Source organism: Phycodurus eques, chromosome 8 (genome assembly GCF_024500275.1).
Source record: "Phycodurus eques isolate BA_2022a chromosome 8, UOR_Pequ_1.1, whole genome shotgun sequence".
NCBI classification, from domain to species: domain Eukaryota; kingdom Metazoa; phylum Chordata; class Actinopteri; order Syngnathiformes; family Syngnathidae; genus Phycodurus; species Phycodurus eques.
The window spans coordinates 17,321,875-17,348,388 of NC_084532.1; the positions used below are offsets into that span (position 1 = coordinate 17,321,875).

General features: G+C 39.9%; 1 protein-coding gene across 1 annotated transcript; it reads right to left on the reverse strand.

Annotated features, from left to right (window-relative positions):
• Nucleotides 1-233: 233 nt before the first annotated feature.
• Nucleotides 234-22,206, reverse strand: swt1 (SWT1 RNA endoribonuclease homolog). The gene is given in 18 exon segments (XM_061683521.1): nucleotides 234-894; nucleotides 8,535-8,602; nucleotides 8,706-8,772; nucleotides 11,088-11,234; nucleotides 12,730-12,860; nucleotides 12,950-13,089; nucleotides 16,144-16,282; nucleotides 16,474-16,560; nucleotides 16,562-16,608; nucleotides 17,376-17,611; nucleotides 18,215-18,308; nucleotides 19,179-19,370; nucleotides 19,567-19,668; nucleotides 20,014-20,143; nucleotides 20,224-21,214; nucleotides 21,368-21,432; nucleotides 21,668-21,725; nucleotides 21,870-22,206. Coding segments are annotated over 17 exon segments (2,790 nt in total). The 5' UTR covers nucleotides 21,722-21,725; nucleotides 21,870-22,206; the 3' UTR covers nucleotides 234-794.
• Between the last annotated feature and the right edge of the window lie 4,308 nt (nucleotides 22,207-26,514).

A 26,514-nucleotide genomic window follows, 5' to 3' on the forward strand; every position in this document is an offset into this window, starting at 1 on the left:
GCATGGATCATGTGTGCTCTACAAAGTGAGTGACAGATGAAAGATTTCATGAAAGCTAAGACTACGGTTGACAGCATTTAGTCATTTTATATAGCAATCTAACATGGCACAGCCCTCACCAAGTGGCCAATGACAAGTGTAATACATTGCTAGAGACTATCATCCCTTCCATATATGAACAACACACTGTACATTCAGAATATGCTGGGGTAGGGAATAAAAATAAAAACACTTGACAAACCATTTTATTTTTTTTATCATACAGCTAAATACTGTTGCGTTAAGCAACAGTTGATGTGCAACAGCAGCATTATCAAAAGGTTTACCTTTTACAAAGAAATATGTAGTTTGAGAATTATTTATAAACAAAATCTTTTGGATATGTTAAAAAATCCGTACGGTCCAGGAAAATACAAAATAATAAATAAACCAAACTACATTTTGGACCACAATTGAAGAAACAAATAAGACTATAATTGCATTTTATGAAACAACTAATATGAACAATAAAACAGGCCTTTAAGTCGTGGATGGGGAGCATGGACAACCAAACCTGTTGCAGATTAGTTGCTATAAGCTGGAGTGTTCTGTACTCAATATCTGCTGGACAAAACAATGATGGCTATGAAACGAACTCACTTTTGTATCACTTTTTCAGCCCAATGTAAACACACGAAGCACTGACAGGATTTAGCATGGTGTTAACTTTCAGAGATAGACTGTGATATGAGCACTAGTGATGTCAGTCAAACCTGAGCTGTGACCCAAACCTGGTCTCACTGCTCTGGGGACCACTACAGGTTTAGAGTGACATGTTGATCCGTGGTCTGAACACAGTGGTCCAGTGCCTCCTTTAGCTCTGTCAGCTGTTTGACACCAAGTCCTAGCTTCTCTCTAAGGACACAAAATAATTAAAAACAGAAGAAAGAGAGACATCCACTTGGGAATGCAATTTCTATGAGCTAAATGGGCCTACATACCGTGTATTTTCCTTAACTCATTTTCATAGTAACTGGCAATAAGAACTCAAATAGATAATAGATTTCACAATATCAACAGAATCAAAAGAACACTTATACCCAGAGGTGGACCAAGTCATTGCTTTGCAAGTCTCAAGTCTTTACACTCAAGTCCGAGTCAAGTCCTAAGTCAAGACAAGCAAGTCCCGAGTCAAGTCCCAAGTTGAGACAGGCAAGTCGTCCCGAGTCAAGTCCCAAGTCAAGACAAGCAAGTCCCGAGTCAAGTCGCAAGTCCTACACTTTGAGTTTTAAGTAATTATAACATACTATATACTTAGTCTGGTTTCCTCCAACATTCCAAAAACATGCATGGTAAGTTAATTTAAAACTCTAAATTGTCCGTACGTTTGAATGTGAGTACAAATGGTTGTTCAGGGTGTACCGGGAGTCAGCTGAGATAGGTGCCAGCACACCCGTGACCCTAATGAGGATGAGCAGTTCAGAAAATGGATGGATGAATATACTTATATATTTTATATATATAATATTAAATATATTTAAAATCCATATTCATTTCTCAAAACAAATTTAATTAAGTGTATTGAACCTTTATAAGAACACTAGTGGGCTGATCAAAGTTTTTACACCTGCAAAGCCGATTGTCAAGGGGGGTGCGCTTAGTTTTTCTCCTTTAAAACAGATTGATAGTACGCTTTCAGGTATTCAATGAAAAAAATTACACAACATCCTATGACTTACTTTTTTTCACTTTATTTCTGAAATTATATTAAACAGACCTGTGCAAATGAGAATGTGGCTCCAGAAGTGCTGCAATTAGTAATCGAGTGTCCTACGGACAATTCTATAGAATAATCACGTAATCGGCTAAGATACACATTTGTTTTTGGTTAAAGAGCAATCGTGAATACACAAGAGAAAATGAGACATTTCACTTAATAATGAACGACCTATTGGTTTCCTCTTTTAGATTCATTCATTCATTCATCTTCCATACCGGTCATCATCACACAGGTCACGGGCGTGCTGGAGCCTATCCCAGCTATCTTCATGCGAGAGACGGGGTACACCCTGAACTGGTCACCAGCCAATCGCAGAGCACGTATAAACAAACAACCATTTGCACTGACATTCACACCTATGGCCAATTTAGAGTTGTGAAATGTGAAATGACACAGGGAAAAAGTACTGAACACATGAAGAAAGGGAGGTGCAAAAAGCCATGTAAATCACGTAAACTCTATCAATAATCAAACAGCAATCCAGCCTCTTGTGAGTGCAAACGAATATCAGCTGGTTCAGTCCTAATTGATGGCCTACAAAAAGGTCTCATTGCCAAGGTGTGAGTCAAGACACATCTAATGATTGGTAAGAGCAAAGGGCTGTCACAAGACCATCGCAAAGTAATTGTTGCAAAACATAACGATGGCATTGATGACAGGCGCATATTTAAGCTTCTGAACATTCCAGGGAACACGGTTGGGGCCACAATACGTAAGTGGAAAGCCAATCATACCACCATAAATTTGCCTTGATTAGGTGTTCCTCTGAAGATTTTTGACATAAGAGTGTGAAGAATAATCAGAACAGCTGTCCAAGAGCCAAGGACCACCTGTGGAGAGCTTCAAAAAGACCTGGAATTAGCAGGTACTGTTGCCACAAGGAAAACAGTTTGTTCTACTTTCTTTGTATGCATGGATTTCTTGGGTTGTTCCCAACATCTGGTGACATTTTCATGCCAATAGCACCATTGGAAATATATATGAGAAAAATGGTGACATGTTAAATACGTATTTCAGCCGCTTTATATAGACGTTCATAGGTTAGGTCAAGTGGGATTTTACATTGCCACCAATTTCCTCAGATGACGCTAAGCCATGCGTTTTCACGTGTCGCAGTGTGGAGGAATAGCAACCATAAATATACTATAAAACAAATTTTTGACTTTTTCAAGACCAATATATTGACACTTCCATGACTTCAACTCAATAGCGTATGCTTTTCACTAAATGAAGATAAAACCAGTAACAAACTAACAAATTGGCCATAGGTGTGAATGCGAGTGCGAATGGTTGTTTGTTTATGTGGCCTGCGATTGGCTGGCGACCAGTTCAGGGTGTACCTCGCCTTTCACGCGAATGTAGCTGTGATAGGCTCCAGCACGTCCGTGACCCTAGTGAGGATAAGCGGTACGGAAAATGGATGGATGCATGGATGAATTGAAATTTGGTACATATTTTAGCAAGAGTCATGGAAGTTGACACAAATGATTTACTTTCACGGGCTTGGCCACATAAAATGAAGTGGTGGGCCAATTGTGGGCCCCTGTCCTTGAGTTTGACAACTAAGGTATAGGGGTTCCTGGTTTATGAAGACCCATAGCGGTGCTCCAACATAAGCTTTTTTGCCCTGGGTGAGATAAGTGCCCTTTTTCCCAGAACCCATTTTTATTTATTCATCAATACAGTCCCCTCCTGGAAGCCGTCACCTTATCGCGGTGGAGGGGTTTGTGTGTCCCAATGATCCTAGGAGCTAAGTTGTCTGGGGCAGAGCCCGACAGGATAACGTGGGTCCCCCTTCCCATGGGCTCACCACCTGTGGGAGGGGCCACAGGGGTCGGGTGCAATGCGAGCTGGGCGGTGGCCAAAGGCAGGGACCTTGGCGATCCGATCCCCGGCTACAGGGACGTGGAATGTCACCTCTCTGGCAGGGAAGGAGCCCGAGCTGGTGTGTGAGGTCGAGAAGTTCCGACTAGATGTAGTCGGACTCGCATCCACACACAGCTTGGGCTCTGGTACCGGTCCTCTTGAGAGGGGTTGGACTCTCTTCCACTCTGGAGTTGCCCAGGTGAGAATATTAAATTGCTCTATATCAGGGATGCCAAACATGCTACTCGGGAGTACAATTTGGCCTCCAGGTTGAAATTGAAAGTGAAAAAATACATAAGACATTGTGGTGGTGGGGACTAAGGATGATTTTGAGAATTATTATGCTCATGTAGAAAATAGAATGGTAATTGATGAAGAAATCTGAGGTTGTTTTGTAAAATGATGAAAAAAAAAAAATTTCATTAATGCTAAAGATTTTATTAATATGCTTGTTTTGCTTTTAAACAAAGGAAAACTATATTCTGTATTATTATGTTAAGTGTGATCTGATTTTAGTAGTTCGCCCCCTTCGACAACCCTGCTATTATAGTCTATGATATAGAGCAGCATACAAAAGAATGATAAATGTATAGGAAAAGCTGTCTATTTCCCGATGTCCCGATACAACGTTTTCAGTTCTTATACCATACCGATATTACAGCCTTGCGTATTGGCCGGATTCAATCACGTGATATTACTCAAACAGAAAACGATGGTCAGCAACAGTAGGTATGAGCAAAAATGACCCATTTATTATTAACCAATGGGTTACATAAAGTTTAACCTTAAAATCAGAATATACTACAACTGAATAAAATAAATGAAATAATTAGAAAATCCTGACAAATAATGTCAATAAAACCAACAAAAACAAAAAATTATATATTTAAATTTCAACATAACTACTGTTTGAGTTAAACATAAGCATACTCTACAAAGGAATACATGGAATAAAACAAACAGCTCCGCTAGACAGAGCTGTTTTCCTGTTCACAAAAGTTGATGAAATCACCCACGTCCGCTGCTAGTGCTCTAATTGTGTTTGGGTTGAAAGGGGGAAAACCCCTGTACGGTAACACTGAATGGGAAGTCATTCGTGAAAGAATTCTATGTGACGGTAGACATTAGCGCCCTTCTGCCATAAGACAAAAGAGCTGGAATAAAAGATCACACTGACTGCAGGACATCCTTGGCAAAGGCTGCCAACCAGCAGATGCAATGAGGGAACACGATGGTGTGTTCAGGGAGAGGAGGAGGACACACCACGTGTTGGCTGTTCACACCGTTTTCATCGTGAATTTATTTAGCCTTCTTCCACTTGTCAACTCAACATGACTCGATTGTTTCATCATGTGAGGTTAATTATTCGCTACAGTTGGTTTAGGGAACTGGCCCAATTTTTAGAATCCGGTTCTCCAAATGCGAGAGGGATCATGAAATAAATGTTACATCATTCTCAACACAAGTAAGTGTCACAGTCATTCAAACACACGGGGACAAACACACAGATAGAGATACAGACACACACACACACACACACACACAAAGGGTTTGGAGTTCACTGGAGGGTTTTGCGTTGAAAATGTTGTCACAAAATATTTAGTTTACCATCATTTGTTTTGAGATGAAAAACTAATGACGTCCAGCTTTCTCCATTTGTCCTGGTTCTAACAAAGCCAATTTACAAAAGGCACTGTGATTTTCTTCATACAGCATACATTTTACCAAAAACTGTTCTTATAATGTTCATACTCAAACAGCTCTTTAAGGTTGTTGGACTAATACCTAAGACTGTGTAGGGAATGTTACGAAAGTAAAATAATGATGCTAACACTGCACTGCACATGAACAGGTAGCAGTGATATGAGGCTTGCTCAGCACACATCTAATGCAGACTTTACATTTCATTAGGTACCCATTGACAATTGAATCGGATACACGCAAAGTGCTCGATCAAAAAGAATTGTGCTTTTACAATGATAACGTGGAATTCATTTAATAGCAGGGTTATTGTTGTTGTTGTGCTGCATCAGTGTGAGAGACCCTTTGAATATTTGAATATAATTTTCTTTTCTTTTCTGATTGTTTTTATATTTGTATTTACTGTATCATTTGCGCCAGCTTATTATTAAAATAAGAGTCCTGAAATGGTAATTATAATGTCACATATTATGCAGTCAAATAAGGTGAGCAAAGTGAATACAGCTGCGAGGATTCTCACTCTACTGATGGCATCACAGCAGAAGTCAAATATTTAACATCTGTGTTGATGTGCTCACAAAGTAAAAGCTTCAATCAGAAATGCGTTAACTACTGTGTGAATTTGAGCTGACAGAAGCAATGACGTGTTGGGTAAATGTGTAAAACTGAATGAACCTTTAGATACATTTTGGCTCTACAGACATTTGACTGCTTAAAAACCTCAGTGCACACTTAATTAATTGTGTAAAAATATTGGTATGTGTGATTTTAAAATAAAATATTAACAATGGAGATAGCATGAATGAAAGTGAAAAGTTTAAATCTTGTGCTCTTATGAAATAATCAGAACCAGACTTTAAGGGAGGACACGAAGGGAGGACAGGAAAGGTGGGGAAACAAATAGAACTCTGGCTTGCTTCCATGGCAGCTGCTAGGTTCAACCTGCAGTCACACAAAAAGCTGCAATTCAGCTGCTCAACCATGTGATGATGAGCAGGACAGATGATTTGTTTTTGTGTAGAGGACGGGCCGTTGGGCACTGTCCATCCATCCATTTTCTGTACCGCGGGCGTGCTCGAGCCTATCCCAGCTATCTTCTGGTCGCCAGCCAATCGCAGGGCACATATAAACAAACAACCCTTTACACTCACATTCAGACCTACGGGCAATTTCTTAGTCGTCAATTAACCTACCATACATGTTTTTGGAATGTGGGAGGAAACCGGAGTTGTGTTTTGGATTGTTATCCTGCTGCAGAGCCCAAGTGACCTTCAGCTTGAAGTCTCAAACTGAGGGCTGAACATTCTCCTTCAGGATTTTCTGTTAAAGAGCAGAATTTATGGTTCTATCGATCACAGCAAGTTAACCAGGTCCTTAAGGAGCAAAGCAGCCCAAGACCATTAGACTACCACCACCATGTTTGACTGTTGGTTGTGCTGTGCCACATTTACGCCAGATGTAACGAGACACACACCTTCCAAAAAGCTCAACTTTCATCTTGTCAGTCCATATAATATTCTCCCAAAAGTCTTAGGAATCATTCAGATGTTTTTTTTTTTTTTTTTGCAAAAGTAAGACGCGCCTTTACGTTCTTTTTGGTCAGCAGTGGTTTGCGCCTTGGAACTGTGCCATGGATGCCATTTTTGCCCAGTCTCTTCCTTATTGCTGTGTCACGAACACTGACCTTAACTGAGGCAATGGTGACCTGCAGTTCTTTAGTTGTCCTGTAGTCTTTTGTTGCCTCCTGGATGAGTCATTGCTATTCTCTTGGTGTAATCTTTGGTCGGCCGGCCACTCCTGGGACGGTCCACCACTGTTCCATGTTTTGTCCATGTGAAGATAATACCTGTCCCTATGGTTCACTGGAACCCTAAAGCTTTAGAAATGGCTTTTCTAGCTCTTTCCAAACTGATGTCAATTACTTTGTTTCTTGAATGTTCTGGAATTTCTTTGGGTTATATCATTTTGTTGCAGCTTTTTTAGATCTTTTGTCTGACAGGACAGATTCTGTTAAAGTGTTTTCTTGATTGAACAGGTCTGGAAGTAATCAGGCTTGGGTGTGATCAGTGAAAATTAATAAAAAATATTGATTAGCCATAATTAATTCATGATTTAACAAAAGGGGTAAATACTTTTTGACATGGCCATGTAACTGAATTGTTTTTTTCCCCCCTTAGTAAATGAAAATTAAAAACAGCATTTTAGGTTCACTTGGGTTATATTTGTCTGATATTTACATTTGTTGGATGATCTTAAACTTTAGTGGGGAAACTGCAAGAATATAAGAAAGGGCCAATAGTTTTTCACTGCACTGTAGGTGAACGGAAGGTTATTTAAGATGATAAGCAGAAGAAAACTAAATACAAACAAAAAACTACAATATTTAGATTAAGGAGGATAATGTTTGTCAGACGAGGATATCCGAGGAGATCTCGCACTTTCTAAATATGTGCTACAAAAAAGAGAGAGCAAAGGTCGAAGAAGTTTTTGCGACTATACAGTTAATAAATTTTAGGACCCTATTTAATCTATGCATCAAATGCTTTCTGAACATGTGGATTTATGATGACAAAAGCTCTGATAGTTAAACCGTTTTAAGAGTCAGAACTGTCAGTAAGTATCCATAAGTGATTTTTAAGATGAGCAACAGGTCGAACACAAACGGCACACATACTGAACCTGTCAGGACTTGGAGCAACAGAAACATGACAGTGGGCTTCTGATAAAAGCAGAAGTGATTGACGCTTCTAATTAAGGCGAAGGCAAATTTAATGTGTTAAAATGTACTTTTGGTGTACAAGTGGTAAGACCTGCATGATTGTTGGCGCTTACATTTTCTAAAGATTCTTATTTTAGTGGCACAGTTGGTCCCCTTCATTAAAAGAAGGTTGAAGAATGTAGGCAGAAATACAAAAAAGGGTCAATATATAATTCTGGGATTATGTGAAAGGTGGCACTGGCACTTCCATCCTATAAACAACTCACTCACCCAACACATTCAAGAAAACATTCATTTATTTTTCCATACCGCTTATCCTCACTAGGGTCGCGGGCGTGCTGGAGCCTATGCCAGCTGACTCTGGGCGAGAGGCAGGGTACACCCTGAACGCTTTACATTATGAAAATTTTTATTGTTTCACTGAGAAATTAAAAGCTTACTTTTTTTTTTTTTCAATTATGTTGAGGACTTTAGGTGCTTGTGTCCTACCTATAGTCTTCCTGTGAGAAACAACTGAGTAGGTCCGTATCCGCCAGTCTGGAATTAACATCAACCATCTGAAGCACAGTGCATAAGTATTAACACTCAATTGAAAACTTAAGCTTGACTAAATTAAGACAACTAATGTCTGAATAGAAGATAGCACAAATAAGCACTGACCTTATTGGATTTGATCGTGCTGAGAAGCACCTGCACTTCTTGCAAACCAGGAGAAGAGGACAGAACACTAAAAAGAATAAAATGAAATAAAAATATGAAAGTCATATATGGAAGACACAAACTGTGTTCCAAATTATTATGCAAATTATATTTTTCTCAGATTTTCCTAAATAGTCAACTGTAAAGTATAAACTGTACATACTTTTCCAGTTATCAATTGTTAGAGCATATTTGGCAAGTTTTTTTTTTTGTTTTTTTTTAACAAACCTATCAATGATAAGTGTATTTTTTTGAAAAATAAACATTTCTAATGCACTGTTAAAAATTCTTACACAGAAGAGTTTGAGGACATTTTATAGGCTTTAAAGTGCTGAAAATAGTCATTAGTTGAATTTGAAGTATTAGCATTTTTAAAAAAGTATCCTAACACTGCCTCCACCACAGATACAGTACCTCCACTTTGGAACTGAGCTATTACTTTCCTTTACCAAACTCTTCTCTTGGACACTGGTTTCTTCTATCCAAATATTCTGATTCCATTATTATTATTGCTTTTTTTGGGGGGAGGCATTTCTAGATGTCTTGAATTACCAAGGAAAGGTTCCACACTGGGTTTATGAGTGAAATGCCCAAACACTTTTAAGCCCCTGAAATAGGGGGCACTCTGCATAAAATGGCTAATTCCTGAAAGGTAAATTGTGGTGACACACACGAGGAAGACATTATTCACCAGGGGGCCCAGTCTCGTGTATCTTTGATGTGAAAACACTCAGTCTATGTGGAGAGTAAACGGACATGACAAGTTCTCGTCTCATTATTTACGGCATCTCCACAAAATGACATATCTCTGGGAAGAAAAAAAAAGTCGTTTGAATTTTTTTACTCAAATCCATTGAGGTGGTGTATGAAGAACAAATCATAAAAAGTCTGCTAATGTTCAAATCTGCAGAATGCCAACAGGAAATGACAGTTCAACGGGCTGAGATTGACTGCAAACAAATGCTCTCCTCATACTATTTATTCAGGATGTATTCAATCTTCCAGTGTGTCGATGAACTCTGATCGTTTGTATGTATACCGCTAGTATTATTATGATCTTTACCTTTGTATTAAGTGTTTTTTTTAAGTGGTTTATGACGTTCTGATAACTTTGATGGTGCATTTGGATTCTGTGAAGCAGACAGTTTAAAAACAGGCTCTAAACAAAGTCACAAGCCCATGTTGTCAAGGCCTGATAGAAGAGATGCAGATAACCGCAGTAAAGCTGAACAAGTAGCTCAACAATGTTGAAGAGTATTGCTGGATCATGGGAAAGGTGATAAGCTGAGCTCGAAGGTCGAGCTGATTATAATGTATTCAAAATGAAAGGTCTGTATGCTGTGGAAGAGTGTATAAGACAGAAACAAGCAAAAACAAATGAGGACAGGCCCACAGCTGAAGAAAATAACACCTGTGAAGATATGAGAATGGCTTTTGTCTCTTCCATGCAAATATTTGTCTTTAGTTTTTTCCAAGACTGAGGTTTGAGAAAGTCTCACAACGACTTGCAGTGAATAGAAAAATATACACACTGCTTTTCAAATGCCATTTATTTTCATGACAGAAATAATGAAATACGAAACAATCACTAAAACAATCACTTAACATATTATATCATGAGTATAGAGGGCCAGTCCAAGTTCCGACCGGGCCACCACAACTTGGCTCATGGTGGCCCGTAACAGTCCGGAAAACGGTACAAAAATAGTTTCCAGGGCATTAAATATACCATTGAACACACCTAAAATCCCCCAAATGTATATATGGAAATGTGTGATGGTCTGATGAAACTAAGGTTACACTTTTGGTCATAAGCGGCTGTTTTTCTTCAGCTGGAACTGGGGCCTTAGTCAAGGTGGAGGGAATTACAAACCGTGACAAATACCACTTTGTGTTAGCACAAAACCTTTAGGCTTCTGGTAAAAAGCAAAAAAAAAAAAAAAATATTGACAAGCCTACTAGAACATCTGAACTTTATTTTGGGTTACTCGGAGACACTTTAAATGGTGTCAATTGTGTGCTAACTCCCATTTAACATGAGTTTGAATGTCATTGGTTAATTCGGAACAACCACACCCCCAGTTTTTAGAGTATGTGCACACTTCTGCAACCACATTATCGCAGTTGTTTATTGTTGAAATGATTCATTTTTTAATGAAATTGTACAGGCTGTAGTTCACATTAATGGTGGAAAACATTTTGAAATAATTTATCCTGGTCTAATTTTTTTCCATCACAAAAAGCTGGCATTTGAACGGGTGTGTATATTTTCATATACACTGAATATAATGTATAGAGAGGCAGAATGTGGACTGGGACAGCGAGGCAAGTAGGCGGAAATACCTGATGAAGGCTTGGAGCAGCTGTGAGACCATGGAGGACATTTGGCTCAGACAGACCACGGCATCCCGTGGTGGAGCAGGACCTCCTACAGGCAAGGCACTCAGTCTGGTGTGAGGATCAAAGGCCAGAGCTTTGAACACTTCCAAGCTGGAATAACGACAGAAAAGGAGACATGCAGTATCGGACAAATTTCATCCAATCATTCATTGCGGTTTTAAAACAGCGATTACACTTTGTTCCCAGTGGCCACTGCAGCACTGTTTGATCGAGACAAGGCATTGGATTTTGGCTATTTTTTTTTCTCCGTATTCAAGTCTTGCCAGGTTTGCTTACTGTGTCCTTTATGGGACGTGGGGTGAATGGGCTCAAGGCACACTACGGTTTGGCCCCCGGTGCACAACGGATGCCAGTACAATGCGACGAAAAGGCTACCATACACCGTAGCTTGCCATTCGAACCATGACAAAATGTGGCAAAAGAGGACTGTCAGGTTTTGTTGCATTCATCCATATCCTCATCCACACTGTCAACTGCTGTGCAACATTGTTTTTTTAAAAATAAAAATAATAACTTTATTAATAATTCATTCTTATTTTTAATTTTCTTCATAATTTAATTAAATTCAAACATAATTTAATTAATTGTATAATACAATAACACAAATGTTACATGTACAAAACATCCTATATCCAAATTTGATCAGTTTCATTTTTTTCCTTAAATCTATACTACTGGTCAGTCTGCATGCGAGTCTTTTATGTTTACACATTTTTGGCCAATCGGAAGTGTTAAAAATGGCTTGCTCTCTTTGACGATGCAATGTTAATGGTTCAAAAAAACATGCCTTTTTTTGTTTGTTTTCCTGAAAAGAGATGGTTTCGCAGATGCAAGGATTCTGCCCGATGGCAGCGATATGTAAAATACTTTCTTTTATAAATTGGTATTATTCATCCACTGCGATTGACTGGCAACCAGTTCAGGGTGTACCCCGCCTCCTGCCCGATGACCGCTAGGATTGGCTCCAGCACTCCCGCGACCCTTGTGAGGATAAGCGGCTCAGAAAATGGAAGGATGGATTTTCTGAGCCGCTTATCCTCACTAGGGTTGCGGGTTTGTTGGCGCCTATCTCAGCTGACTTCGACCAGGAGGCGGGGTACACCCTGAACTGGTCGCCAGCCACATCAAATTGACTAAATTGGCATTAATTTTTAAAATATATTTACCGTACAATAAACCAACTACCATTTTTAAGATAAAGCAATAAAGAATATAGAAAACGTGAATAAATAGATTTATTGAATCAATTGTAGGAAAAAAAAAGTTTATGCAAAAAAACATTAAAAGGTCTCTTGATAATATGTATATATAATCGGTGGATCGGATTAACGAACAGAGCAGGCCATATGTGGCATTTTAAACATTTGACCCTCAGACCCGACATACATGTAACAGATTAGATTTTGTTTTCTTCCCAGAACTGTTAAGTATAAACTGTACATTGAAAAATGCCAACAAATGAACAGATAAAACAATGCATATTAAATACTTACATTTATAGTTACTCTTATATTATTTTGTATAACTATTCATCGGAATTGTGAAGCCTGTGCATTAAAATCTATACATCTGCTACTATGTTCACCTTATCTCACAGACTTTACACCAGATGTTCTCAAACATGGCCCAGACTTCATGGTGAGGGACATGAGAGGAAGGAAGTTGTTTGGCTTCATCATCCTCGTTCATTACAACATCACAGACATCTGATTGAGGCTAGGTGAGAAAATTTCAATTGGGAGAGCTTGTTTACTGGTTAGCAAAGAGGATAGAACAATCCACAACACTTTGTGCATTAAGCAGACCTGAGGTTGTAGCTTGTGGACGATGTTGTCCATTGTGGTCAGTGCCTGAGGAACGTGGATTGACCTTTTGGCAAATTCCCTAACAAACTCCTTTGCTTCTTGGATAGTCATCAGTGTAGAACTACGGTCCCTTGATTGATCTGGGAGAACATAGCAACACATTAATGCCTTTAAGGTGTTGTCATCCACATTTAGGCAACCATCATGTCATTCTGCGTGGTGTATGTGTCATAAAATACACAATTTGGCCTGCAGTTATGTCAAATAATAATGGAGCAGGAACAACAAATGGAGGATTTGCTTATTACTACAATTGTGGAAGATGAGCAACCAGATACTGTGCACTTAGTGCGCTCTCCTGGGTAAACGTCATTATGTAGCTTGTTGCAGTACATTTTCCCATAGCAAATCAGTTTTAAAGGCCTAATAACTATGAGGTGCGTCAGAAAGGTTCCAGGAATCCCCCTGGAGTTTCAAACACTTTCCCAGCCTTCTCAGCCATGCCTTAATGCTTCCAGGATCCTCCACAGTGCCATCATCACAGCCATTTTGAGCTTGTCCCCGTCTTTAAAGTGGGTCCCCTTGATGATCCCATTGAGCTTGGAAAGAGGAAAACAATACACAACTGGTTGGGAGAGTAGGGAAGTTGCTCCTGCATGGCAATGTTCTTCTCGACCAGGAATTGTCGGAGGCTCAGCTTATTGAGGGCTGCAGGCGCCTTGTCATGCATGGTGAAGCAGCCATGGGTTGTCCTGCCACAACTCTCACCTCTTCTCACGCAATGAATGAAGCAAACGCCACATGATCTCTTTGTAGACGTGCTGGTTGATCATCATTAAAAATTGCAGTTTGGGTTTTGAAATACATCTTTTGTGACACGGGTCCTGGAACTTTCCGACATACCCCTTACACTGTCAGCACAAATGTGTCATACTTTCAAAACTGTGACTATAGTAGTGAGACCTACCGAAATACAATTCAAAATATACTGACATGTTCCCAACATTACATTATGTAGCTACATGAGACATTCTACAGCAGTCAAAAGGATTATTTGTTAAATTAATACCCCTCTGACAGTGTCTCTCAAATGACTGCTTCTAAATGCTGTGCTTAATATGAGCGCAACTTCACCCTATTTGAATCAAACAAGAGCCCTATAATGTTCCTTTGTCATCCTCTTACACCATTCAGCCTTCACAGGTAAGACAGAGAATTATATGCTGCATTTTGCCATTAAAGCAGTTGCTTTTCTATACCTTCTCCATCATACCTCTCTCTTTTAGACCTTAGTGGCACACAGCCAGGCTGCATTTAAGTCCACAATAGTGCTTGTGGATCAAGGACACGCCAAACAACATATTAACATTCTTGGTGGGGAATGAAAAACTATTGTGGCTTGTGGTGAGGTACACAACTACACCCAGATGCACAGCCACAGAGAATTAGTGGCTGATGCTCTCTGTCCACGCCTCGTGACTAAGGGTAATTTAATTAGATACAGTAAAGGGATTGAGAGCTAGATGAAGAGGCAGTGCAAAAGGTGACTCAGCAGTATAGTACTGACACATATTAGCTTGTCCTGTTTTAGAAGGTGACCTAATTCTGTCTGTTGTTCCGGGGAGTTCTGGTGCAGTGCAGTGCTGCAAACGTCATTCCTCAGCGGATTGAGGCTTTTCAGCAGGGGATGACTCAGTCTTATCTTTTGTTCTGTCAGAACCCAGTCAGCTATTTGGAACTCGTGAGCGTTTGCATTTAAACAGGTAGAGTCATTGCGACAATTTTAAGAATTTTGCAAGATCAATAATAAACGACTCAGCTTATTCAGGACTCTGAAAATATACTCTTCCAAAACCCCAAAAGATTATTTTGTCAACTTTCGCAGCTGATCAACCTCTGATCCCAGAGGTTAGGATGTGCTTTTAAAAAAAAAAAAAAAAAAAAAAAGAGGAACACTGCATTATTTTTGTCCACTGTTCGCCATTATTTTCCAAACACATATAGTCGATTGTTAGTTAAATGAATAATAATTCATTTTCACAAATTATATTACAGTAGGCGGCACGGTGGGCGACTGGTTAGAGCGTCAGCCTCACAGTTCTGAGGACCCGGGTTCAATCCCCAGCCCCGCCTGTGTGGAGTTTGCATGATCTCCCCGTGCCTGCGTGGGTTTTCTCCGGGCACTCCGGTTTCCTCCCACATCCCAAAGACCTGCATTAATTGGAGACTCTAAAATTGCCCGTAGGTGTGACTGTGAGTGGGAATGGGTGTTTGTTTGTATGTGCCCTGCGATTGGCTGGAAAACCAATTCAGGGTGTACCCCGCCTCCTGCCCGATGACAGCTGGGATAGGCTCCAGCACGCCCACGACCCTAGTGAGGAGAAGCAGCTCAGAAAATGGATGGATATATTACAGTATTCACAATTAAAATGAATGAATTAAAAAATGACTGCATCACCCATACGTCCACAATTCTGAGTGACATGACAAAAGAGCAAAATGTCTAACCAGATTCATTACCTGATCAAATGATCCACTGCTTCTCATATTACTGTTTTTCCTGAACAGCGCTTGATTATTTAGATAATAGATCCATATCCATCCAGCTATCCATTTTCTATGCGTGTCCTCATTAGGGCTACGGGGCTACTGACTATGGGCCTGAACCTATCCAAGCTTACTTTGGGCGAAAGGTGGGTACATCTGGACTGGTCACCAGTCAATCACACATACTGTAAAGACAAACAACGATATACACTGACATGCCCAGCTAGTAGAATCTTCAACAAACCTAACATGCATGTTGTTAGAAAATGGGAGGAAGCCAGAGCACCCGAATGAAACATACCCAAGCACAGGGAGAGCATGCAAAAAAAAATAAAATAATAATAATAATATTCATCCCGAATATCTCTGTAAAGGACTACAATATAAAAAAGAGGAAATACTGTATCTCTTAAACTATTTACTATACATTATTTATTTATTCATCTTATTTTCTATTCTATTTATATTTCACAAGTCATACGACTCATTGGTCTAATCTGGGGCCTTGGGTATCTACCGTAATTTTGTGCCATATTATGTGTAAATGTGGGTTGGTATGACAATTAAACTCGTCGAATCCTTGAAATTTACAAGTAGGAGCCTGAATAAAATAGTTCTTCCACCCTATCCACTTACTGTGTACTTACCTCGTTTAAAGAAGTCAATAAGATTTAAAACTGTTTGCAGCAAAGATCGTGGGACAATGAAGCCAAATACTGCTCTCCAGTGCTTTTTCAAACAATGGAGAATGTCAAGAAGATTCCAGGGTGGCTTTAAGTAGACGATCTATTGAAAGACAAAATGTTCACAAAATCCCGTTCGAACACATTCTTGCACATTTGTGTGAAACAAAACCACATCTGTAATTTAACGTTGAGAAGACACTTAACCACTCATTCAAATGTCTCATGTAACCCAACGTGTTCCCCTGGAAAGTAAAACGCTCTATACGTTTCATATATATAAATCAATCATACCTCTTGCCACAAGTCATCATAAGAAGCTTTCATCTCCATCTCAAGCACATTGGACAGTACCTCCTGCAGGCAGTCTTCAAGCTCAGAAGACACATCTATTTATTTTCTCCTCTTCCACTGTGGGACTTCTGTGATCTGGAATTGGATGCACATGTCAACATGCGTGAAAGCACAAGACTTGCAAACAGTCGCGAGAACAGAAGCTAATCTCTACATGCATGTACTTACATGCTAACATGACAGAAATGACTGAACTTACACTAAATTGGCCATTAAGAACCTTAGAATATAGGAATACATTAAGTTGTCCTTCTGTTTTTCACTATACAGTAAAACCTACCTATAAGCAAACAAAAACAGCCACCACTCCTCTGGGAACACTTTGAAGTGTGTCTCTGGGAATTATTGTTTATTTATCCAGAAGAACATTTATGAGGTCATATATGTTGTACGAGAGCTCTGTTTGAGTTTATCCCAAATGTGTTTGATGGGTGTTAAGGTTTTATGTTTTTACACACCAAACTAATTCGAATTTGCCATGATGGCCCTTACTTTATCCTGGAACTGACAAGGGACCTTCCCCAAAGTATTCCTACAGATTTAGAAGAATTGTTGGATGAAATCAAAATTTTAATTCCAGCATGAATGATTAGTTGTATAAATTCAAACACAGCACGTTGAATTAGCACTCTACTAGAAAATGTGGCCATTATTTGTGCTATATTTTTCGCCAGAGCATTTCATGGATGGAGATAGAGATAATTGGTTATGCAATCAAACCAGTCAAGCCCAAGAACAGGCTGTGGACATGGAATGTGCATCACTGGTATGTGCTGTTGCCACCGTCCCGTGACAGAGAACTCCAAGTAACTTCTTGTTTTTGATGAGGGATGCTGTCTCACCTTCCTCTGGGAGAGATAAAGACAGACGTTCTTGAGTACGAGGTGCCACTGGTGTACAGCTCCTTCCTGGCCTCGGAGAGGACATTGGTGAGTCCATTTGGGGAAGTCTCTGGAGGACAGTGCTTTGTAGGGGGTTAAGGTTGTGTCTTGAGCTCTCAACCTCTGCTTCCAAGTCAATCTTGCTCAAAGCCTTAACCCCACTAAGGACAGACTTACTGCATAGATTTTTATCATTCCTACAGTGAAAAAATAAAGTGGTAAGAGAATGTTAAAGTGTAAAAGTGTTCAAATTGGCATCATGATTGACTACTTTTTTGCAAAACGTTAACAATCTCACAAGACCAGTGTCCCGGAACTTTGGGTTTGGCCTTCCAGATTCCTCGGTCCTTGTTATGTGCTAAATCAAGCTATCAGGGCACCGACTAAATTTATATTTAGTGTCATAGCGTGACCGTGTCACCAATTATACAAGAAAGCAAAAAGCATGTTTTAATGTTGAACTATAGTATATTTTACTTAGAGTTTTGACATTGACAATTTGGACTTGTCAGTCCAATTGAATTATCCTTGGTTAGAACTACACTGTCAGTATCAAAAGAGGGAAACAGTAGCAGTAAAGGGCAAACAATAAGTCAAAGGCTGAGCCTATCACAACCAAAAACATGCTTAGACATGTTATTTCTCACTCTATTCTTTCTCAGTGATCCTGTCTGGCCTTTCATTCACCCTAACTGGCACAATCCACATGAAGCTACTCAAAGTCACATGCATGTGTATTATTTGCAGTAGACATGGGCTAATGCAGAAGTGATATATCTGGGGGGCGGGGGGGGACTCACGTGCACAGGATGAGAACACAGCCTGGGTACAAACTCTGATACTGTAGGCAGCATTGCAGCACTTTGTCATCATTATTCTCAGCCATCAGACTAACTGAAGGCACAGACACAGAATGAAAGGGGAGAGAACGAGAAACCTAGCACCTTAGGAAATCAAATCGAGCACATAAAAGACAAATGATAAAGCCATTTGCAACACAGCTCAAGAGTGGGTCAATGGACAAATGAGGGTGAGGGTGGGAGAGGGAAGCACAACATGAATGTTTTGTTTTTGAGTTATTATTGTTGGTAAAAGCTATGCTAATCAATTACAGAAAATCAAAAGAGTACTATTACCACCTGCTGGACATAAAGGGGAATACAGTCAAGCAAAGTACAGGATTATTGTATACATTGTGAGTGTAGAGTAATGTAATAAATGACATTGTAATAACCACATTTTATAATGTCAAAGACCTCTTCTTAAAAACGAATATCTATCTTGAAATAATATTCTAGATTAGCAGAAAATCACTTCAACATTCCATCCATCCATTTTCATTAGAGTCGCGTGGGAGTTGAAGCCTATCCTAGGTGATTTCGGGAGAGAGGTGGCGTACATCCTGCACTGGTCACCAGCCAACCACAGGGCACATATAGACAAAGAAACATTCACACTCACACTTAATTTACAGTCTTCAATTAATCTAAAACACATGTTTTGCGAAAGTGAAAAGGTAGCCAAACATTACCCGCAGAAAACCTACTCAAGCACGAGGAGAAAATCCAAATTCCACGTGGAAGGTCGGAGCCTAGATTCAAACCCCAAACTTCACAATTGTGAGAAAGACATGCTAACCACATACCCACCAAGCTGCCCTTCAATATTGGAATGTGAACTCATACATACTAAATATGTAATTGACACACACCAGCACAATTGCATATGAAATAAGAAATGCGAGGGATTTAACTGCACACTCACTGTTACTTTCAGCGGCCTGCTGCATTGACTGCCCCCAAAGTTGTCGTTCTCGCTTTTTCAGAGAGTTGTAAATGTAGGAAATGGCGGGACAGGCCAGATGAGCCACAGAATCTGTGAGGCCTTTCCCCTTTTTTAGAGAATCCAGCTCCTGGAGGACCACCCAAGGGATCAGGACAATTGGCAAACCCAAAGCTACAAATGCATAAAACATGGATAAAGTGTGTGAGATAGCAACATATTATGCAAGTTAACTCAGAAGTTAACTCAATACGATCAAAATTGTTTTGATTACGTTTCCAACCTCAGTCACAGGGTCTTTTTATAACCAAATACATGTGACATAATGTACTTTTTCCCTGTAAATATATTTTTTAAGTATGAAAATCACCTCCAAGGCCATGATATTGCATCTTTTTCACATAATCCAAGTGACTGAGAAGAATGTTGGTGTCCAGAACAAGGATTACATTTTGCTGAGCAGGCTGTTTGCCTGAAAAATGTAAAAAGTTCCTGAGGTGAAATGACAGATTAAAATGTTTCCCATCCCTATTAAATTGTATTAAAAGTCATAATTTTTTTCAGCAAACGCCATCATAACTACATTCACAAGACACAAGTAAGTGCTAAACCGCTGCAAACTGCAACCATAATAACAAAATACTGTTTAAATGCAACATGTCATGTAAAACTGAGCATTACATCCTTTATTGTTCATGGATGGCTTATGGATAACCATTGGAAAGATCTGTGAGTGTAAACCTCACATTTCATTCGACAGTGCCAAGGCATGACCTTTAATCCGTGTCGGCATTCCGCACAAAATGATTGAACTTACATAGAGAATATGTAGCGCTCTCTTCTGGGGTGTCTATGTCCATACAGGTGAGCTCTCCATAGCTCTGCATTACATCCACCTCTAGTCTCCTCTCAGACCGGGCAAGGTGAAGCTCTTCTGCCACTTGCATCTCGAGTCAAGCATATTTTGGCAGCAAAAACAGTCAACTTTCAATGCTATTTAATACACAATTTTCATGTCATATCTCACCTGGTCACTTGTCGGCGCTGCGATGGCATCACTTGTAGTGGGGGGGATACTTGACAAAGATGGAGTCTCATCATTTTTTTCAAATGATTTTAAAAAACTCCGAGAAACGTCCACACAGCTATGAGGCTGTTTAAAGCTGCTTGTTGCGGCCTCAGAGACAGTGTGCTCAGTCGAACATGTGCCTGTCCCGCTTGTAGAAGTAACGTCACTCCTCTCACCTGTGTTTGTCTCCGCGAGCCTTGGCTTAACCCTCTTTGGTATCTTGAAGTTGGAATGTACAGGTCGCGGAGGAGAGGCTATTTTGGGCCGAGCATATGACGACTTAGCAATTTTAAAGGAGACTTTGGGCTCGGTTGAAATAGAAAACTGTTGTCTGGTGAAATCTGTGGATGTTTTTGTATCTAAGCTTTCTTTTTCTTTTACCAACAACTCCTGACTTGTCTCTTTGACTAACTCTGTTTGCTTGTCCCTTATAGAGTCCTTGGAGTGAGGAGAGGTCTGGCTTTTTTCTTTGGTCTCTATTGTTTTGCTCTCGTTTCGAGTCTTCTGTATTTCTATATCTTTGCATTTACTCTCCAGCAAATCCCGGCATCGTTTCCTTTGCTCTTCTGAAATACTACCGGGACTTGTTCGCTTCTTCTTTAATCTAAGTGCGCTCATGTGACAAGACTTTTTATCTGAACTACATTTAGAACCTCTTTCTTCTCTACGATGAGCTGTGTCTGAATTCCTAATGTCCTGGGATCTTGACGGTCTCCTTTCCTTTATTTTACTCCCACTGTCAACCTTATCTTTCCTTGCAATATTAGGCTCCACTTTATGAGGGTAATCATTGTGGGTCGAAGCAGAGGTTCTTTTTGTCTTTGAATAGGCCACATTTGTCTGAGAGACCTGTCTCCTGTCTGTTTCTTCTCCAGTAGGCCTACGGAGTTTGTATACAGCCTTTTTGATTTGGCGCTTCTCCTTTTCGACAGGAGGAGAAGCATGCTCTCTGTTTTTTTTTAAGTGGAAGAAGAAATTTAATGAGAAGGTTAGTCATTATTTGAAAAAAATAAATAAAAATGAATCAACTAGTTTCGTTCATATCAATATTGCTACTCATTTGTCATTAAAAGTGCAATACACTACAATACTTGTATCTAACCTAGAGTGTTGGTTTTCATTGGGCCTCCTCTTGGATCGCTCACCCTTTTGTTGATCTTTGGATGTCTGAAATAAGAGAAAAGCATAGTATCACATCTCAACAACACAAGGTGGAAATTTCTTTTGCCAAAACCACGATCTTGCTGTCAAAATCTATACCTAGTTTGCTTGTGCATGCCTTAGTTGTTCATTATTTAATCCATCAACTGTTCATCACGTTACAGTCAAGTTATTACTGTAAAATGCATTCTAACAAGAGGATACAACTTATACATATAATAAAGTGTTAATTCTGTCTTACTTCCTCTTCTTTGGAGGACCTCTTGTGCTTCCTTTTTCTTGAGCTTTCAGACATATTTCTGCAGATATAATTTCAAGATCAGACACTATCAAGTCAGTCCAAAATGAAAGTACTGTACACACTTGGGTCAGACTGTACTACAGCTGTATGGTAACAGTAATGGGTTTTAGCTACAGCGTTGTCTTTCACGTTAAATGCTTACCATAACTACCACCTTGGTTGATATTCCTTTCCACAGCGAGTTAACATATTAGTAACAATTGGACTGGCTGGTTTTCTTCGGATTGTAGCGTGTACCTATTGTTGCTTTGTCCGTAGGTGGCTGGCCATAGTAAGCGTTTAAAAGTTGGTCGCTTTTCTTATGCTAGCCTTTGTCAGTGAAACATCGCAGACGAACGAGCGTTATTGCCTTCTTTGTAGATGTAAACTGTCAGTGTAGATTAAACACTGAGGATAAAACACGTTTTACTTGGTAGAATGAATGTGTCCAAAATTTGTCAGAACTGCACAACTGACATACCAAATCAGCTGATGCCTCGTCTTCTTCTATTGCGACTTTTTGTGTTGTTGATCTCGCTCGGGCTGATGCCACACACTACTGCCTCTATCGGCTATAGGGGAGAAGCACAGGTAAACGACCAAATTGCACCGAGTTATTGATCCACTGTTTCCAATTTAAACCTGCAATTCAAGAAAACCTAAGCGTCCCTTGCTTGGTGAGCACACAGGCACATATGGCTGGGGAGGCGACCAGAGGGGAGTAAACAGCTGAAGGTTAGTGGGAGATTTGAGACATTTGGGACACCAGGCCCGGGGGAAAAGAAATCACAAAATGTTTTCACTTTTGCATTGTTTTCTCAAGTCATTCTCACCTTTTTCTCTAAACATCGACATTTCTGGACATTCTCAATCATAGTCTCATGTACGTTTTCTTGCCACCCGTCTTCATTATTTTCCTAATATCCAAAATATGACCAAATTGTTTTTATTGACACTAACCATTACAACGACAACCATCAGTAATATCTATCAATCCATTTTCCGATTCATTATCCTGCATGTTTTGGACTGCAGTATGAATGTCAACGTTACATGTACACCATATATGTACGTTTCAAATGTTGGAGTTTCCACAGTAGTAAAATAACTGATGTGGAAAAACAATGGCTATCTTGCAATGACCCTTCCGTGCCACATAGTGACACTGTAACTCCACTGAGTTACAGTGTTCTTGCGCCCCAAGTTGCATCTTGGACCCAACCACAGTGTAATAACGTGACGGACCACAGGTTGATGAAACAAAACCCGAAAAGCAGCTTGATTGAGGACTTTGGAAGTGACATAGGGATGTTTGATGGTTAACATATGGGACTGCATTGTTCCAGCTGTTGGGGATTAACTAAGACCACTTCAATAGCTTTGCTCTTGGAATGCAAATACATAAAAGAGCTTGTGACATAAACAATTACATGTAACAGGGCTATAGACAACACATTCTGAATTAGATCAGTGGCATGTTTCAAATAGGAAACACTCTAACTGTTTTGTAGTTCATAAGGAGTGATAATGTGGTTTGCAGTGACTATAGTCAAGAAGCGACATCTGTGATGAAACTCCATCTTTTTATAGAGATAAATCAAAACAGTCATTACACAACCGCAGCATAGTTGTTGGCAGCAATAGAGGCAATCATCATATTCAGATAAATACAAAATTGAATTGTTTGTACACAAACAATTACAACAAAAATTTTTGAAATGTCTCATTTCATGTTCTTGGATAACTTTTGTTTTGAAATTCATAGTTCACTGCACAATCCTGTTGGGGGACTTGAATGTCCTCAAGGATGTCAATACCTAGAAGAGGCTCATTGAAACATCTGGCGTGCCTGATCTGAACCCAATTCAAACTTTGCCTTTGGAAACCTCGGCTACGCGTGGACCTGCCATTTTAACCACCAGGTTTGGACATCAAGATATATGGTACATGAACACTTTCAGGCAAGAGATCAATGACTCATGTTAGTGTTACATAATCCCATCCAAGTACAGGAGGATTACACAGCTCCACACCTGGTGAAAGATTATGACAGGGTGCTTGCTTGAAAGGATGCCTGGTCCATTGTTGAACCTCTGCCCTGGGAGGAACAATGCTGCCTCCTGGCCACGAAACAGTTGACCTGCTCTTTCCTCTCCACACTTGTTTCAGTTTTGAAGTTTGGCAAGATTGATTTGTGAGATTGTATACCTGTACTTTAGCGAATCCAGCTGCTGCTTCACAATTTTACGACTCCCATACAGCCGTAGCAAGAGTTGTGTATTCTTTTGAACATATTCCAAGTGAGTGTTGTGAACTTGATACTGTCTGACAGAATTTCATGGCAAAGCCACTACGACTAGAGTGTCCAGTTTAAGGACCTCAGGATCATCTCTACTCTTTGCAGATGAAGCAGTTTTGTTGTCCTCCAGTAGACACTAAGACCCTGAAGACCTTGAAGACAGAGGTCATGTCTGTCTTCTACTTCTTCCTGTGCATTGGAGGTAAAATATTGCTCACAGTATAGTACAGTGAAACCTCCAATGTTGAAACAGGCCATGCTGGTCGACTTCCACGTGGTTCTATTTTCGAAGCCGGTGGGTTGATGCCTTCTCCTCTTGGTGGCTGGTTGAGGCGCCCCGGTGGGGATGTCAGACCATCCTGAGTCCCCTGCCGTAAGTGGTTGTCCCCGAATGGGCCCCTTGGCTTGCCCTTCAGGGGGCTGAGTCCTTCATCCTCATTGTGCCTGCACAGCAACTTTAGGACACTCCTGACCTTTATTGTGCATTCGTAACGGTGTCCATTCACTTGCACGTGTCCGTAGACACAATCATGTGACTGAATTGCTTGGCCACTCTCTAATCCGGTATTTGCGCAACCTACTTCCGCGTTCGGCAAAACGGGTCGAAGCACTTCCTCCCAGTTTGGGTGAATGGCAAAGGGGGCCATTACAACGCAACCGTAGATGCTATAATGCTACTATGTCTTTTTTAAACACAATATACCACAGAGACACCACAGATTTCAATATTTGATGTTTAGCCTTCATTCGTGTTCACATATATCATATCATATTTGTATACAGTGCCATGAAAAAGTATTGGCCCCCTTTTCAAATTCTTATTTTTTTTTCCAATTTTCCCGCTTTAATGTTTAAGATAAAAACAAATTGTCGAAGATCACCCAAGTAATCATAAATTGCAGTTTTTAAATGGCGATTTTATTTATCAAGCGAAAAAAAAAAGCTATTCAAAGATACTTGGCCCTGTGTGAAAAAGTAATGGCCCCCTAAACCTGATAACTGGTTGGGCCACCTTCCGCAGCAACAACTGAGAGCAAGCATTTTCTCATAACTGGAAATGAGTTTTTCACCTCTTTGTGTAAATATTTTAGCCCACTCTTTCTTGCAGAATTGTTTTAATTTAGTAACGATGGAGGGTTTGCAACCATGAACGGCCTTTTTAAGGTCATGCCATAGCATTACCACACCATTATTTACTTGGAATATCTTTGTCTTATATTTGCTTTTGCTTGATCTTAAACATTAAAGTGGGGAAACTATGTAAAAATATAAAAGCTTGATAAGGGGCCAATACTTTTTCATTGCACTGTAAACAAATGACAAATCTATTTACCTTTTGACCAAAGACACCATCCAAGCATGAAAAATACATTTTAGCAAGTTCGACTTCAAACAATTATGTAATCAAACCATAGTCATGCTTGTTAGCACAGCAGACCCAATAAGTCAGATAACCTGTTTCCGGGTTTGGTCACATGATGTTCCGTATTTAACAGAATACAATACGGAACTCTCAAGACTTTACAAACTTCATGGACTCTTTCTACAGGTTTTTAGGTTTTACATAGCCACTGCAAGTTTGAGTGGTTAGCACTTCTGCCTCATAGTTCAAGGTCATGAGTAATCCGGGCTCTGGCCTTACTCTGTGGAGTTTGCATGTTCTCCCCGTGCCTGCATGGGTACTCCGGTTTCCTCGCACATTCCAAAAACATGCAAGGTAGGTTTATTGAAGACGCTGACCTTTCAGTCCCCAAGTCAGGGTCTCACTATGAGCCAGCGCCGTACAACTCCATGTGGCAGAGTCCAACCAACGAATCCTCTTTGTGGTAGTCCCTAGTCCCCCAGACAAGTGGATTGATTGCACAGGTATTTTGGAATAAAGTGGAATGAACGAGGTTCTGAAATCACTTTTTCAGTTTAAGCCCATGTTTAAATGAGTCAGAAAATTAAATATATATATTTTGGATGACATCACAGTGTGCATCAATATCTACTTGTGTTATGTTATCAAAGCTTTATTTATCCACTGTTTTGTTAACTTCATGTTTGCGCCTCAATTTGCCATTGGATTCAATTTGACCTTCTGATTGGTCTTATACTATAGTTGGGGACGATAGCAACACTTTTTTCTGTGTGCGCTTGACAGCATTGAACCTGGCAATCAAGTGAAATTTGTTATGGTTGGAGATTTATCTGTCTTCAAAGCTTCGAAGACATATGTGCAGATAGAGTCTATGTCGTGATCCTTCCATGACCTCCTGTTTTGACCCAAACATTTTTATTTAAAGCCACTGTGCCTTCATAGTGAGAAGATTAGATTGAGGAGGATTTGGCCTCTGAACATGCCCGTTGGGAAAATAAGACTTGGGTTACACATCTCAGTTTGGAAGGCTGTCATTTTGCATTAATATCGTCTGTATTATTTTATTTTCTGAGTGAGTTAAAATACAAATGATGCACAGTTAAGTCTTTCTTCACATCCTTACTGTTTTAAATTGAATAGTAATAG